Here is a 17,840-nt window from a genome sequence, read left to right on the forward strand (position 1 = left end):
CTCCCCTGTGAGCTGCGCTTTTGATGTGAGCTCCTCCGAGTCTTGTGAACAGCTGAAATTAGGACTTGAAGCAGTCTTTGGACATGTTGCTAAAGCGCAGGTGATAGGCTACCTTCCTTCTCCCTAACGACACCTACCTTTAGCAAAGCAACCCGCGGTGTGTGTTCCCTGGCTTTGACAGTGCGCTGGCCAAATGCTTTGAAATGCTGTTGAATTTACCAGCTACTGACACTTCAGCCAGTATTTGTTTGTTTATTTATTTACTTATTTATTTTTTCCATGAGTGCTCGTTTCTAAATGTGATAGCAGATGAGGCTAAAAATAAGGGCAAGATAATTCAATAAAAGATTTAAAAGAAAGCTCATGCCTTTCTTGAATTCAGCAGGGCAAAGTGGGTCAGCTGGTGACTTGTGAAGAACCAAATTGATCCCAGTCGTAGTCTTTGTTCTAACACTCTCTCTGACATGAGCACGTAAAATATTTCAATCTCTCGATTAGCATCTCTAAAGCAATTATTTCTGTAGTTTTATATTTTGCTACACACAACAAAAGATGTATCATGCCCAAAGGCTGCAAGCAAGCGATAAGTGCTTTATGTTAAATGTGCTTCACGGACTTTTGTCATTTTAGTTCCAGAACCTGGACAAATGAATTAATACAATATAACCTAATGCGGCCAAGATTTGCTTTCCAGCAAAGGAGGCTAAACTTGCAACTCACTAATATGCCAAAAATAAAGCATGTTAATTTAAGTTGTGCATTTTTCTGTCATTTGTTGGCAACAGAGACTTAGGTAAAAATGCCTGTTTATGCAATTGAGTTTGCCCCTGGAGAAAGCCACTAGTTTTTTGTTTTTTCAAATCATGGTTCCTCTTTCTCTCCTTGTGTAGTCAAAGATGACGGGCTCCAGACCATGCAAATGTGATGATTATTAACTGCTCCTACAATTAGCACTTGAACGACCAGCCTGCCACAGGGAACAGCCTATGCTTTGTATTACCTGCAGAGCTACATGCAATGTATTTACTAGATGCAGGGATGCATTGGGGCATTCTTGAGAACTTGTGTGTACTTTTTAATACAAAGGAAAACTAAGCTGTGTATTGCATTTAACTGCTCCATGTGCATGTAATACACAATTCTTCTATAAATTGGACTAAGAATCTAATCAGTGAGGTGAATAACTAATATACAAAAGGTGGTAAGAATAATTTTATTGGATTATTAAATAGCATGTCTTCTCTTCAACCATTACAAATTTGTAGATACTACATGAATGACAATACATAATTTCTTTTTTTATTGTTGCCCATATATTTACACATGCAGTTAGTACCGATGCCATGCTACATTTTGTTAACAGCATTTTGTTGTTTACTAGACTCAAAATGTGAGCGTTTAATTTTCTGTAGGAAAATACCTCTGGGTGGGTGGAACTCGTGTACTAATCTGCGCTCACAAGGCTGAAATTATTAAATTATTAGCATTTCAGGCCAGGCTCCCGGAGCATGTTCCCTTTTCTCTCCTAGTACTCATCATCACAGCAATGAATTGCTATCAGGAAAGTGTTTGTTTGGTTTGTTGTTTTTTTTTTTTTTTAATGTAAGAAAAAAGAATATACATCTAGATGACACAGCATAATGATAATGGCTAAAACTCATGAAACTCAATGGCATTTACTATTGACACCACTGGAAAAGCAAATATTATAAAAATATTTGGAAGCCGAGCATAAATAGAATTTCAAGACAGTGATTTTTTTTTTTCTGGCATAGATTATCTGCAGAATTATGAAACGATACATCGCTTTATGATGAAAGGGTGCTATGAGCAAATTATTTCATTTGGATTCTGTGATACTTGAAATGCCATTGAACTATTTTATTCTCAACATAAATAATCTGTACACATCTTGTGCATTAACATTGTGACATTTGACAAAGACTTTACAAATGCAACTTCAATTTAAAATTGTACATTCATTTTCAAATTGTACATACTTCTTTCTTTGTTACAGAGAAAATTGCAATGGGGCACAATAAATATAGTGTAATCCAACTGCAGTCTCCATTTCCATGTTGACTCAAGATCAACCAGAGTTAAAACCCAAAGTTAATCATCCATAATCATCCAAGTAGGTAAAAGGTGCAGGGTACAAACTGCACTGCAGAGAAAAAAAACCAGCAGACTGGAGTTTGATAAAAAAAAAAAAAGCAAAATTATTAAAGTAAAATTCCAGTGTCACTGTTTAAAATAAACATACAGAAAAGGAGTATGCAGGGCATGGGTGCACACACATGAGAGACATTATCCTTGAATGAACAGCGTGAGCAGTAAGAAAACCCAAAACGCGGTGAGTCGCTGCGGGAAGGGTGGCCAGTGCTCTTCACTAGAAAGCTGCAGGCATCTTGCCACTTAGGACTTGTTGGCTGAGCCAGAGGAGCGGCGCAGTTTCATGGACATGCGGCTCTTGCTAGTCCGAGGAGACATTGGAGAGGCTAAGTCTGTTCCATCCACCTGTGCTGTTGCTGCTGCTGGAGTTTCTCCCGGCTGAGTCTCTGGGCAGAAGCCTGCAGAGGACAGCAAGAACCAGACGCGTCAGTGCCGCCTTCCACACTCGCAGCATGGGATCTCTTAGCAAGGGGCAGACAGGAATTTCAGTGCTGCTGTCACTGCCACAGCATCTCCTAGGCCTTTATCAGCTGTGGGTGATGGTATTGCTCATGGAATTAACAACTGCCACAAATCCACCCCTACAGAAAAGATGATTCCAGAAACCACTGAGCTATGGGACTGCAGAACCCCCTTGCTCTGAGCAATTGAGGCAGCACTGAAGTGGGCAATGTTCTCCTGCTAACCAGGAAAACAAACAGCTCCAGTTCCCTTGCAGGGATGGGGAATCATTAGTCAAACCACAACCCAGAAGAATCCAGTCTTTAATGAGAACATGAAGGTTAACAGCTCATTGCACATGAAGGGAGCTCTAGGAATGCTGCTGAAGAGGTGGAGTGAATTGAGGGCCAACTGAGAGAGCAAAACATCTTCTCCCATACCAACTTTAGTTTGTGCTTCAAAAGCAAATTCCTATAGGGCCCACAAGGCAGAAGCTTGAACAGATTGTACTAACTGGATGCACTATATGTTAACGTTTCTTTGTAAAAGGAACAAGATGAATTTGAGACAATGATATGTAATTCATTAGCCCAGTGCCCAGAGCTATGCTCCAGTGGCCCCAGAGTCCTCACTGCAGAGTCCTCCTACAAACAAGCCTGTCTCCAAATCTTCCATAGATGTACAAAAGGAAAAGGAGAAAATGCTATAGAAAATTAATACTATGAACTCCCATCCATAAAACTAAACTGCGTTTTCATCAGCCATTTACAGCCACTGACAGTGTGATTGAACTCAACTACCACGTTGCCTCTGAAGGCTTCTAACCCATATAATTTAGAGACAGAAGCCTGGTCCTGCAGGTGTCAATGGGGAAACCCCTGCAGACTGCAGTAAGCCAGAAATCACTTGCTATTTCTTCCACATCATGCTATTACTGGTAATTCTTTAAAATAATAATGCAATAATCAGAACTGAAGATCTCTCTGCCTCAGTATACATTTCACATATAAAGGACGCAAAAATCATTCAAAACTGGTCATGATTTATCTTGTAAGATTCTGCTAAAATCAAATGAGGTCATAAGGTGAGAAATCTAGGAGCAAATTTAAAAGATTGTCATAAACCTGTGGTATTTAGCAATCTGGCTGTTCTTGCCTGGTACCTCACCTGCCTGCTCCAGAGCAAGAGCATGGTACTTTCTATCTTCAAACTGACACGACCCATCAGAGTGACAGGGGAGAGAAAGGGCTGTTATTTGTTCCCCAGCTGGTGACAGTAATTTTGTTCATGAACTAGGTACTTCACTGCCAAACAATCTGGAAAAGCATGATAATGCCTGACTCACTGTGCCTTGTAGAAAAAGGCAAGCAGGGAAACATGCATTCACATTTTCTGAAATTCTATCTTGTTCTGATTTTACAAGAAATTAAAGTATTTCAAATGGTGGAAATTAGAGAATAGAAAATAACCGTTGTTGTTTTGCACAGCATACCATTCACAGCTAGCGTGAAAGACCTTCCGTTTCAAGCCTTTGCCCTTTACCTTGATGTGGCCAATGCTTTCTAGTGGAGGTTTTGGAAGGAGAAGAAATATCACAGCATTTCTTTCTTTGTTGAGAATGAAGAAGTGATGAGGAAGGAGGAGTGGAAAGAAGTGAGGAAGGGGGAGGAGAAAAGATAAAAGATAACAGGTGTGAGACATGAGACACGAACCGCAGAGATTGAAGGGTATTAACAGATGAGCACAGAAAACGGAATTTCGAATTTCATTATGCAATTGCTGCTCATGCTACAGGTTAAAGAGAGTGATGAGTTAGTTATGTGCAATGAAGCAACAGCTCTGAAATACGGCACCATACTTACCAACTAAGCATTACAAGAAAAAAAAGGAAGGGAGAGAGAAAGAAAAGAATTCTATAACATTATCCAGATCCAACAACCTTATTAATAGCAATTGAGATACATCCTAAACACTGTCTGAAATACTTGCTTAACATCGGTGAAAACAGGTAAATACTCATACACATACACACAACTGATAAGGAAAAACAAATGGCAACTCCATATATGGCTTCTGTTCTCCAGTTGTTTCACAGTACTGAATACGTTAAAATTATAGCCAGTCTTAACATGAGACTCCTGAAATCACATAAAGAAGCAAAAGCAGCTAGTTTTATGTTAGTTAGTCTGCATTGAAGGGTTAAACCCTAGTGTGAAATTTTATTGTAAGTTGTTGGATAAAGACAATCTCAGTCTGCCCCATTATTTCAATTAAAGTATTATTCCAGTAGTAGCTTAAAACTCTGTTTCTAATTCCTGTGGACAAAAGCACAAATTCACATATAACAACATTTTTTTTTAAAAGAAACTTAGAGCTGTTGAAGAACAGAAGTCACGTAAAGTGATTTTCACATCTGAACATACCACACCAGAAGAGTGAAAAACACCACCACTTAAAATAGATTTAAAGTCTGACAGAAATTAACAGATTAATTAGTAACTAAATTTCTTTGGATTTTAAATAAGCATATATATATACATACATACGCTCATACACACATGTGGATATTAAATATGGTATATAAAATTTTGCAAGTTTTGCTTCCCCTTCAGAGTTTTAAAATTTTCAGTATAACATGCTATTATCTTTATCTCTCTCCACAATTGTCCTGGTCCTGGTCAGGATGGGGTAATTTTTGCAGTAGCCAGGAGGGGGTATGGCTAGGACCTGGAGGTTATTCTATACCTTCTTGTGTCATTTTCTGGGGAAAGGCTCACTTCTGGGTCAGTGTAGTGTGGTGGAGGGAGTGGCGGGGTATTATTGTGGGGGGATTTGCCTCCTACATCAAACTGTTTCTTGTACTTCATCTACCTCTTTCTTGTACCTCTGTCATTAGCGCTGTTGTTGTTACTGTTATGTTTTCTTATCTCATTGCTGTTTCCAGTAAAAATTGTTCTTATCTCTTGAGCTTTACCTTTTATGCCTCCAATTCTCCTCTCCAGCCTGCCGAAGAGGAGTGATGGAGAAGCACATGGTTTGGAGCAGCACATGGTTACAATGGGAACACGGAATTGGAGAATACCATTCCTAAAACACAACAGCCTTCTTTGGTGCCCAATGTGAAGCACCAAGGGCTGAGACAACAACAGTTCTGCCCAGAGCGAGTTGAAAACAAATTTGATCTGATTTGACTTGCTGCATTACGTCCAGACCTACTGGTCACAATGTTGCTTGCTCTGCTAGTGTGGGCATGGTACCTAACCCTGCACATGTTTCTGTATATCCACTATGTGCTCATAATGATGCTCTTTTTCAGAGCAGGGAGAGGGATTAGGATTGCTTTGTTGCTGTACTCTGGAGTATCAGTTTATGACATGGTAAGATAAAGAGCAATGAAGGTCATTTGGGATGTGTATTCAGTGTTTCCCTTCTATGCTTACTCAGGCACTAGCTCTGGAGGTCCATTAATAATCACACCCAGTCTGTGGGGGGAGATGGGGAAGATTATTTTCCCCAGCTTTTCACCTCCTTTTCCTCCTTCAGACCTATTAAAACAGCTTTTGAGAATTTTAAACTCCTGCTGGATGCTAAGGAAAGCATATTCTTGTTGCTAAGTCTGCTATGTCTCCTCAGTGCAGTCTACACCATATTTAGTCAGGACAGAGATTTCTAGGGAGGTCATTCAGAGATCTGCCCCAAGCGTGGATGGTCATGAGTAGCATAGAGTGTGGGAGAGAATGGGCAAGTTTTTGGGGAAATTCTCTGCTCCAATGGTTTGGCAGTTCACCTACACAAGCCTGATAAAGTGACAGCTCCAGAGAGGAGCAATACAGAAGATGTGTGTGCATCTACATGATGTACTTTTACAGCCAACTTCTCTACCCAGGCAGTGATGTCTTGCCACAGTTCAGTGGCCCAGATGGTTTCCTTCTGCACTGCCAATCACCCTTTTCACACTGCTGTAGACACACCCACAGAGCATGTGCCGCCAGGCATGAGTCAGTCTAGAGGCCATTCCTCCTGTTCAGTGACACCTGAGGCCAGCTGGATGGCTTTCAGCTCTGCACCCTGACTTGATCCACCTTGTCCCTCAACAGCTTCTGCGACTCGCCACGTAGGACTCCACATATCATCCTTCTATTTTTGATGTATCCCTACAAAATGCTAGGAACCATCAGTGAGGAGAGTGTATCCTTAACTTTCTGGTAGCTGATTACATGGGAGGGTTGGAGTTGGGCTACCAAAGAACGTGGCAAGAACAGACAGGTGGATTGGGCTGCCAAGATTTAAATGTCTCAGGTGGATCTGGACTGGAACATGAGTGAATTATTTCTGACTTGGTGGGTCCATAATATCTCGGGTCATCAGGGAAGAGATGCAACATCCAGATGGACTTGTGATTGAGGAGTGGACACCATATCCCAGGTTAACCATGAAACATGCACTGCAATTGGTCAGGCTAAATGAGTAAAGCCTCTCTGGTGTGGGGGACAGGGGTTGAAGTAAAAATGTGAGGAGGCCTGGCAGTTAGATTACATCGCACTCCCACAAATCTCTCTAGGCAAATGCTGTGTGCTGACAACTGTGGAGACAACCACTGGATGGCTGGAGATGGACCCTGTGCCTCACATCACTACCCAGAACACCATTCTGGAAAAGCAGCTCATGTGGTGACATAGCACCCCAAAACAACAGAGCTGGACAATGGGACTCATTTCAAAAATATCCTCATAGCATGATACTGAGTGGGTGCAACATATTCCCTATCCTGCACCAGTCTCTGGGAAACAGGAATGGTACAGTAGACTGCTAAAAACCACACTGAAAGCAATGGGTGGTGAGACCTTCAACAGTGGTAAGACTACTCCCAGTTCTTCTGGTTTTATCACACCTTGTCATCTGGATCAGCACTGCCCCAAGTGCTATGTCTGTGAATGACCATAGGGGAAAATAATTTGTGCATGTTGGTAAATTTTGATGGTCTTCTGAGATACTTCAGCATGTCCCACCTGACCTTCAGGGAAGAGGGCAATCATTTTTGTGTATCTTGTGCCCTTTGCCACTCATATATTTCAGTCCAAATCTGGCCAAGTTGTCCATCATGCTCAGCAGCCTTGCTAGAATCAAGTCAATTAAGTCTTTCACTAATTTTGTGAAATGAGAAAAGGAAGTGAGAAGCAGGTGTAGAAAGACTGCAAAAGCAGGTGCAAAGCAAGGCAAAACTGTGAGGAAGAGATGGCCTAAAGACCTGGGAGACCAGAACTAGGTAGAAGAGAGAGAACTAAGAGGCATGAGAAAGAAGACAGCATAAAAAGATTAAGTTTATGGCAAAACAGCAGCCAAGACCATGTCCAGTGAAGAATGCTCTTCAGAACCTAGCTGAAACCATGTGTGTAAGGTAAGCCTACTTCTCTCTGCCAAATAACAGTGAAACCCACCAGCTAAATTCCCAGTCTTTCCACTAGTGGAGATTGAGGCAGAGCTAAGAGAGCTTACCATTCCTACAAACTACTGTCCTATCTCAGTCTGCAGGAGGTGGTTGCTCTAGAGGTTGCAGTTTGCTTATGTATCCTGGGGCTGTTAATCAGTGTTATAGAAATTCTGTTTTGCCCTATACTTTAAAACAAAAATGGAAGTAATTACACAAGGCAAATGTCACAAGAAAATAAAATAAAAAATTAAAAAACTAGGAAATGTCAGGATTAAAATGTTTATCCCCTTGTGTGTATGCATGGGATGCTTTATGATTGAACAATCATACTATTTTTTTCAGTAGACTCATTTCATTAAATGTAGAAAGTTGAACTGTTTGGGTTTTTAGCAGTGCACACTGAATTTACTGTCTCAAAGTGCTGAGTGTACCTTCACCCAAGAGGTTGACTTTAGGACAATAATTCAGAAATGTGTAAGGTTTCAACTTCAGCCATTCCAATATGAAGTCTTTGAAAAAGTCACTAAGTTTTGAGGTTTGCTCTGATTTGGAATAAAAAAAGAGTAGTAAGTTTGTACTTGAGAAAGGATAATGAGAAATTCTTCCAGCCCTTCCAGACACAGAGCCCTCACTTCTGTATTTCAGCTTCACTTTCAATCACAAGCCGCCACCACCACCACGTGTGACTCAGATCCTTTGACAGTGACAAAATCCCCATCATTCTCATCTGTGAAGGGGTGGTACAGGGCCAAAAAGATTATTAGTTTTAATGTTTCACACCAAGGAAGCAGCAGAAGAAAGTACAAGCCGCTGAACTAGATTTTTAATTGTGCAAGGCTGAAAGCATCATTACGTCTACATTCCCCTGCTTCCCTGACTGTACGGTGGCAACCCCACTTAGTCTTACTCTGGGAGTGGGGCAGCAGAACTGTTCTGAATGCAGGCTTGAAAATGCAGGAATAATTGCTAGGACCAAAAAGCCTGCTGCTTTTGTCACAAGGAATATATTATGAATGTAGAGGGACCTCTTCAGAAATTTACTCTAATAAGGTACTAGTCTTAGTAGGAAGAAAGGGAACAAAGGAAGACAGAAAAAAGGAATCTAAGACATGAGTACATTTAAAACATCAGAATCTTAGCATCATGAGGTCAATATGCCCTTCAATATAATTGAGCTTATCATTGACAGTTCCCTCAACCTATCTCTGTTGTCACAGAGATCTGGTTCACTCAATATCTGCATAGGACGTGTTACCCTATTTAGCAGAGTATTTGCAGTTACTCAATGTAACAGAAATAGCACAAGGTAAAAAACACAGAGGCAACTGAATTGCATTCTGTGATTAAGTAAAGGTAAATCTCAATTTCTTTAAATGTACACATTCACTATACTAGTCAGGTTCCTACACATGGGAAGGTGGATTTGTCAGATATTTTCACAGGGCAAACTAAGCTTCTAGACAAAACAGCAGCTGCCACAATCACATTGTACTGAAGAGCAGTCACAATAAAAAAGGAAACAGCTTTTGCTGATGTTTGAGCCTTTGATAAAATAAGTCCATCTGAAAACAGTTTGTTACTGAATGGCGTGTTCCCTATTTGCTCTGATTCTCATAGCTCAAGTGAAAAAAAATGGCCAATGGCATCACAACAACAACAAAATGGTAACACCTGGTGATGGGCTGTAGCAGACTCATAGTTTCTAAGATCTTTCTTAGATGAAAAAATGTATTAAAAAAAAAAAGAGAATATTTTACAAAATTAAACATATTCAGAAGTTGTTATCATTGAGATCATGATCCAATAAAAGAATTATACCTGTAATATCTAAAATGTGGATTTTTTTTCTTAAGTCTGTTCTGGTCAATCATTTTTTATTAAAAGAAGCCCCATACATAAATGAAATATTTTGTATTTAAAAAATGTGATGTATTCTTAGAAGCTGGTTACAAATTTTCAGATGACATGGACACATCTGGTTGGGAGCCTGCAAGGTTTTGTCTGAGTCACCTTGAGGATGATGAATGCATGTAGATTCCCAGGCAGGACTCCAGCACCACTCCTGTGTGTAATCCTGGCATAGTTCAGTGCTCTGTACCTCTTTTAAGAAATTCACCTGTTGCAGGGCCCCTGGAAAATTAGGGGTATCAATTTTTTCAATAGCACTGCTGGTGAACTCTTCTTTGGGATCACAGTCCCTCAGAGATTTGGGTCATCTGCAGCACTGTAGCTCACAGGTCTGCCTCTGCTGGAACTGGAAACCAGTGGTTTCCAGGCTGACCCCAAGCCCTGGGGTGACCTTTCTGGCAGGTGACTGCAGCGTTATTTCCTACTCGCCTCACGCTTTAGGATTTGTGCCCTCCAGAGTCAGCTTGGAGGCAGATGGTTCAGTGCTGCTCCAGGCACTCTGTGCTGGAGCTGAGTGTCAGAGTTCCAGGAGCCCTGGACAGGGATCAGGATGCAAGCAGGACTGCCAGAGCATCCCCAGCTCCCCCTTGGCTGAGTCAGGCAGATGTGTGGCCAGGCTGACTGACTCTGATGCTGGCTCACATTTGCTGCATGTCTGTCCTAGGAAGCTCTGGCTGCTCCTGACACTGATGGCTCGGTCACTTCCACTGCACAGTGCCAGGTCCAGAAGAATGTGGCTCCCAGGACAGGACATCGTGTTTCGTGGTATGCAGACACACACGTGCATGTGTGCAGATGTGAAACACATCACAAGCTCCTATTAGTGAGATTCCTACAGAAAATTATTAACTTTGATAGAAAGGTTAAGTTAAAACCAAGTTTCTAAAAAATCATAATCCCCTTTCAGATCATGCTAGAGAATACCAACTTTAAAAGAATACAGGAATTGCCACTGTAGAGAAGTGTACTCTAATGCACCAAACTAGAACAGAAAAGCAGCCTTGCTTCACCCTGAAAGAATGAATTAGAGGAAGAGGGCAGAACGACTTGGCTTGGAATGAGACTTCTTAAAAGGAATGGGCAGAACTTCAACAAGTGCACTAGAATATAGAATATATAAATACTAGCCATACAAAAGTGTCTGGTGCTGAATATTTACTAGGTCCCTTGACAGGAAATGTGGTAAGGAGTGGTATCCCTGGTTATTGTTTTTAATGTTTGTTTGTTTTTAATATTTCTAGTTACAGATTTTTCCTATTCATATGCTTTCATACTTTAAATTATGTTACTAATTTTTATACTGCTTTAATTAAGTTACTTACTTTTAATTTTTTTTACCTTCGGTCTCAACTATTGCCATTAGCATAATTATACCACTTATTATACTTTGAAACTGCACCTCATATCTAGTTATTGTTTGTATTTTAAAGTAAAGGAGCCTCAACATTTTAACATCTCTCAGTCATTCTTTTTGTAGTCCTATCATAATTCTTGTATAATTCAGAATTGATTTCTGTATATATTTTGGAATTGAGAAACAAATTTTCAGATAACAACTTGCCAAACTATTCTTACAAAATTTATTTCGTTTAGATTTACAGTTTTTCCATGAAAGCACTTTGATTATCATTAAATAAGGTTTTTCTGAACAGGGGATTTCAAGTGTTACACATTCTTCTTCTCCATCTCTCCTAGGTTATCACTGCAGAATGTCTTACAACATCAATGAAAGACAGTACAGGGTACAAAACACACCACTGCCATCCAGTACTACTTGTTCATGCTGAGAAACAAAGGTCAACACAATAAAGTGTTACTCATTCAACAACTGTCTCTATCATTAGTTACCTTAATCCCAGAACCAGTGTTAGTGCTTCATGCAGACCTGAGGTTAGTAAAAGACTAAAACTTTTAGAAGATGTAGTGGTCATTTCTCAATCAGTGTGAAATTCTTTTTAGTGTGAACAAGGGCAACAAGGAAAGTTTGCATACAATTTGGTTACAAGCTTAGTGCTCTAGTAAAAGTAAGAGGAACAAAGGGTTTTTTTGGACACTTTGTCTTACCTTCAGATAAACAGAACTGATATTTAATGATCTAAAAAGAGGGGAAATAAAATAATGAAATAATCATAAGGAGTTCAAGAAATGTCAGAACAGGAAGGCCTTGAGTTACTCATTTTCTTTTACCGATTTTCTTATTAGTAACAAAAAAATGCAGCATCCTCTTATAAAACAGGTATTTTATTGGAAAGTAAAAACTACCTTAAAACCAACTTTGTGACTAATAACATGGGAACGAAATTAAGATTCTAAGGCTCAGATGTTCTGTTTAAAACTATACATTCTAAACATGTAGTGAGCCTTGAAACTTTCTTATGAAGAAGGTGTACTTAAAAATGTTTCTACCCGAACCAGCCTAGATTACAGTACCAACGTTTCCAAGCAGATTTTATACAGGGGATTGTGATAAAATTTGCTGTAAAAATACAGGGTCTGGCTGCTATACTAAAGCATCTTGCCAAATCTTAATGCTAGGTATTGGCTCATGATGCCAGAAAACAGAATGAAGATTTAAAGTCAACTTTGCCCATGTTCTCAAGCACGTATGTTCTTCCCAAATAATGGTAACTCCTCATGAAGTGCAAAGGTCTGAATTTTTAGTCTTTATAAGTAAGGATACTGCATTTCAAGTTTAAGATTTTATAGGAACTGTTTGTTACTTCTTACCCGTCTCTGAGGGCAAATGGTGATAAGGTGCTGGGCAGAAAACCTGAGCAGCAAAATCTTCAAATGTTGTAGGCTCTAGATGATGTTGAACAATTGTTTGAAGGTATCGTGCTCTCTCCTCATAACTGAGTTAGCCAAGAATTAAGGATGAATTTATATAATCTACTGTAACTGCTAAATATCATTGCCTAGTAATTAATAATTGTTGTTTTTGTTAAATACAGATGACGTATTTCACTGTACACACTTATTTTTAATTATTTACATGACTGTGATATTGCCTGATGCATTGACAAAATATAAAGTATAAGCTACACATGATTAATGTAAACCTTATGGTTCAACTGTATTCTTTTCATGTCTGATGCAGAACTTCCTGAAATTGTTTACAAAAAACAACAACTTAAGTACTCTCTTAAATAACTAATTTGCCTGTATTCCAGTCACAATTAAATACGAAACCATTTCAATTTTCAGGAGATGTAGCATGAAACATACCTTAGCATTAACAAAACAAGTTACTTTGCACTTTTCCATAATAAACTGCTTTCATAATCCCTAAACACACACACATTTAAGACAAATATAGTGAAATTTCAGTATTGGGAAAAACACCTTCTCAATTATGTCATTAAAACAAGCAAGAATATCTGTAAAGAATCCACAGGACCCTTAAATACTGGTTAACAGGGTGTTGGCAGGGCACTGATAGTAAAATACTGTACTTCTTATTTTTTCCTGTGTTCTCCCCCTCCAATAATACTGACAAGAGACTGGTATCTTGAAGTGTTGTTGTTTTTGAAGAACCCTCTCCATGCTTCTTGTTCCAGCAGGCCTGATTGTGCTGTAAGCACAGAGAGAGCGAGAAAAAGAGAGAATATTTCTGCTGTTCATGAAAGCAACTATGGAAATGGCTGTCAAAATGTAGAGCAGCAGGCAGCAACATACAATTATCAAGAAAAACCACCATGCTGACTTCATGTTGTATAGCTGCTGAACTGAGAAATCAGTTAACCTTTTCTCACACAACTTTCAGAGTCCTCCAGCTGGACTCAGTATACTGAATGAGGGAAACCTTCTCCAGCTATCTTACAGAATGAGCAGAAATTTTCCCTGACATTTACACTTGTGCCCACTTTTTTTTTCATATTTTATTTGCAAATAGTGAGATAATTTTCTTCTTACATAGTTCTGTTTTCCAAAAAATACCCCAAACAAATCAGCATGCTGTGGAGGAATGCACTCAAAATAGATTTCTTTAAAATTCTGGGGTCTTATTTCAGGTCTGCTGGTCTTTTTGGGGGAATCAGGGACAGTGAGGAAACTATCTTCCTGACTCAATTTCACCAGCTGTGAAATGGAGATAATGCTCACATTGCACATATTTTATAGCAATCCAAACATAAAAACTGTATTACACGTGATAAGCATTTTTAATTACTAGTGATAACATTTAAAATAACGATATTATTTTCAGTTATGAGAAGCAATAAAATTCCTGACACCCAGTGAAAGTTAGAAACAATAATCTTCACATTATCTTACAAAACTATATTTCTACAATTACAGAACTTTTCCTACAAATTTTTTGCTAATTTTTCTGTACAATATTTACTGTAGATTTTACAATCTGTCTAAATATGAAAAAATACAGAGAATATATTATCTAGAAACAAGTTTCAGTGAATAGAATTATTTCTATAATATTTCCTTAGACCGTAACTTGATTACATAGTGAAACTGGGAAACAGTTTTCCCTCCAAAATCTGTACTCTGAATTCATTCTGAATCCAGAGACAGCTGAACCACAGCAGAAGCCTCAGTTTGGAGAAGCTAAAATAGAAGCACTGGGACAAGAGAAAATATAAAAATCTCCCATTGTAACAGTTCTTAGGTTGAGGGATAAACACAGTATTGAGCCTGAACAGAGGACAGTAATACAGCACAGTTTTTAAGAGGCTATGTATAAGTGGCAGAGGATGAAACTGATGGTTGAAGTCTAAATAATACTACGTATCTCACAACTTGTTGAAAAGCACTTTTTTTTTTCATTGGGGGAGATTCACAGCTGCTGAATTTTCTGCAGTTAATAGAGTCCTTTGATTCACAGCAGTGCCCCTTGCACAAAAAATACTGGCCTTTGTGTATTACCAGAAACTAATTTTCTATTTGGCTGAAAAGGGAAAAATGGGGTTATTGCTTCTCCCTCCTACAGAGCTTTTCATTATGCCTGATGCACTCAACTTCTAAGCTCTTCTGAGAAAAAAAAAATAACTGAAGAGGCAAGAGGTAGAAAAATGAGCTTGTTAGCACATTAGAAGTGAAGTATCTTGGTGGGCCCTAGAAATTCCCAGTGGTGTGTTAACTTATCACTCTATGCATGCTGGCACTGATAGTCTCCCAATTGATCACTCTCTTTTCGCACCAAAGGTGCTGCCAGGAAGCAAAGGCTGAAGGCCCACAGGAGAGCAGGCTGCTATCAAAACAAGCTGTTTTTGAAAGTCTGCTTGAATAGGTAAAATGTTTCATGAAAAAGTAGGGTAGAGACACCTACTTGCTTTTAAAATGCTCTACTTTCAGAGGTCTCTAAAGGAAACCTTTTAGTTTATCCTATTATATCCAAAGCTTATACACAAATAAGGCAAAATGAAGGAAAGTTACTGCTTTGAACATGACAAGGACATTCTTTTTCTCTAATCTTGGTACAATCTCTTAACCAAATACAGAAGTCTTGAGATAGATGCTGATTGATGACAATAATAATATTTTTGTTACAAAGTGAAGAGGGTATGCTTATATCAGTTCTACAAGTCTAATTCAAATGCACACTTAGTACACCAAGAGAAAAGTAATTCAGCTAGCTGGGTTGCTGCTCATCCTAACAATCCACAAAACCATTTGCAGATTGTTGAAAACATAACCCACCTCAAAAAACAAAAAAAAAAAAAATCTGAGGCAAATGCCAAATCCAAAGCTTGCTCTACTCCACACTAAGAAATTACAGACTCTCCTTAGAAGAACTCTGTTTCTGTATTAGAGACTGCATAGATGAGATACTTTTATCTTCTAGTCATTTATATTTTAAGAACATCCTAGTAATTTTGAAACTCCAATTCTATTTGCTTTTGTGGCTAAGATAATCTAGTTCTACACTGTATTTGAATGCAACTGTCTGCAAGAGTGACCATAAACCCATGGTAGCTAATTTCTACATTACTTCTAATAGGCTAGACATTTATTTCTTTAAAACACTGCTCTCTAGGAAAGACTTATTAGCACTTACAGATTGAGTGGCACATACAAACTCAATGGCTACTAATAATAGGGCAATGCAAGCTGTATTCTTACTTGGAGTGGATGTTGCCACTGGCATCAGCAATTAAGATGGAATGGGAAGGATGCACAGACAAACCAATGGAGAAAGACTGGCACAGAGAGTGACAAAACACTTAAACAACAGCATTGTGAGCTGTTTGCTTCTGAAGAAGGTGCTAACTGGAACAAAACAGAATGAATAAAAATGAACGATATACATTAATTATGCCGGCATTCACCCAAATGCGTCAGCTAAAAACTTGCAGATGCATAACAGCAAAAAGCACAACAAAAAAAATCTAATTACTTCAATATACTTTTTCAGAAGAAGCAGTTCTGAAAAACAGAATCAGTACCAGAAGAAAATTAGGAATATCTTTATATGTCACTCAGGTTGTAGTCACTCCAGCCAATATTTCATTTACATTAGACTCCATTTTACTTATTCTCTAAATCTGTAATTATTTCTATTAATAATTATCTGAAAAGATCTATTATTTGAAAGTACTGTACTTTCCATTATTAGACCTGTTGATTTGCACTTGGAAACAAGCACTGAAAGCCTGGCTGTCAGATCACCTACTTATGCCCAATCTTTCTGAAAAACATAATTTCATGTCTTCACCTAATAGCTCTCCATCTCTGTTGATTGTATCACTTCCAAGCTTTAGATTCCTATGGCAAAATACATCTACATCTTGCAGACTCTTTATGCATAATCTAAGCTAAAACTTTTTCTAGCCATCTATCTGAACAAATTACCTAGGCTCTTACCTCACATCTCAGTTACTGCCACATCCTTTTCTCTGGCCTAAATAAATGCATTTTTAATCCTTTTATAATCTACTCAGAGCACTGCAGAATCCACTTTCTGGATATACTACTTAGATGGTGCATTCTCTCAGACACTGCCATCAGTCTGCCACTCCCTAGTGCAAATGTAGGCTACTAATTTGAACTTCATAGTCCATACCTATTCCATCCATTTTACCAAAACCACTCACCTCCAGTCAGTTAATGCAGTCACTCTCACTAATCTTGACCTTTTTGGAAAGGCACTTTTGTACTTTCTTCTATGTGGCTTATATGTAGCATCAGGTCTCCACAAGTATCCACAACTAATTCCCCGCCAAAACTCTCCCTTCGTTATGATTATTGATTTTTTACAACTTACTGCGTCATTCTGACTAAATATTTTCTTTCAATTCTTCTTCACACTTCTCAGTTTTACAGGTGGCTAAAATGCATTACAATAAATCTATCTAATATTTTTTAGTTAAGGAGTGGATGCATGATTACTGATACAGTCATTGATGGAATCCCAATCCTAAAATGACATTAGCCTGAAGCTTGAAAAAAATGAAGAAAAAAATAGTTTAAGCATGGAGTAAGATTCCCGAAAGTTTATTTAAGGATATAGCACTTCACAACTATGTAATATATCTATTACCAGAACAACTAAGTGCTAGATTCTCAAATGGGCTGGAGAAGAAATTCTACTGCCTGCTCCAAAAACCACTTGATAACAAATGTTTCATGAGCATGGACTGGAATCCAGGGACTCTTGTCCCTCTCCCAAGAAAGTATCATAATGATTAGACTATATAGATGAGCATGTATGTTTCCTGTGATTAAGAAGAAATCTCATTTTATGAGACAAAGAAAAATTTCAGCAGTGTCGAAGTAAGACACTTTTATGAAAGCTTTATTCATAAATCTTCCCACCTCATACTTGTGTATTTGCACATATGTGCAGTATACATGTGCAGTATACCATAATATAGCTGTATATTGGTATGTAGATGCTTTGGTTCCAGAGCTAGGTTTTAATGATTGCCTTGAAATA

The 17,840-nt window shown here is 38.6% G+C and overlaps 1 protein-coding gene across 14 annotated transcripts in view; it reads right to left on the minus strand.

Moving 5' to 3' along the window:
• Positions 1-1,199: 1,199 nt before the first annotated feature.
• The window catches only part of RALGAPA1 (Ral GTPase activating protein catalytic subunit alpha 1), a 130,612-nt gene continuing 113,971 nt past the window's right edge, over positions 1,200-17,840 (minus strand). For 8 of the 14 annotated variants that reach the window (XR_005955485.1, XR_005955484.1, XR_005955479.1 and 5 more), the window contains 4 exons: positions 12,680-12,804; positions 12,017-12,047; positions 4,156-4,220; positions 1,200-2,570 (listed from right to left, as the gene is read on the minus strand). Coding sequence is in view for 4 of the 14 variants with exons in the window: in XM_041471840.1 (XP_041327774.1) it covers positions 2,474-2,570; positions 4,106-4,220; positions 12,680-12,804 (337 nt within the window). In the remaining 10 variants the exon portion in view is untranslated. Of the gene's footprint in view, positions 2,571-4,105; positions 4,221-10,876; positions 10,880-10,947; positions 11,736-12,016; positions 12,048-12,679; positions 12,805-17,840 lie in introns of those variants that run through there. The other 6 variants (XR_005955478.1, XR_005955477.1, XM_041471838.1 and 3 more) reach the window with 6 other exon arrangements.

Source organism: Pyrgilauda ruficollis, unplaced genomic scaffold (assembly GCF_017590135.1).
Source record: "Pyrgilauda ruficollis isolate IOZ18807 unplaced genomic scaffold, ASM1759013v1 scaffold28, whole genome shotgun sequence".
In the NCBI taxonomy this organism is placed as follows: Eukaryota; Metazoa; Chordata; class Aves; order Passeriformes; family Passeridae; genus Pyrgilauda; species Pyrgilauda ruficollis.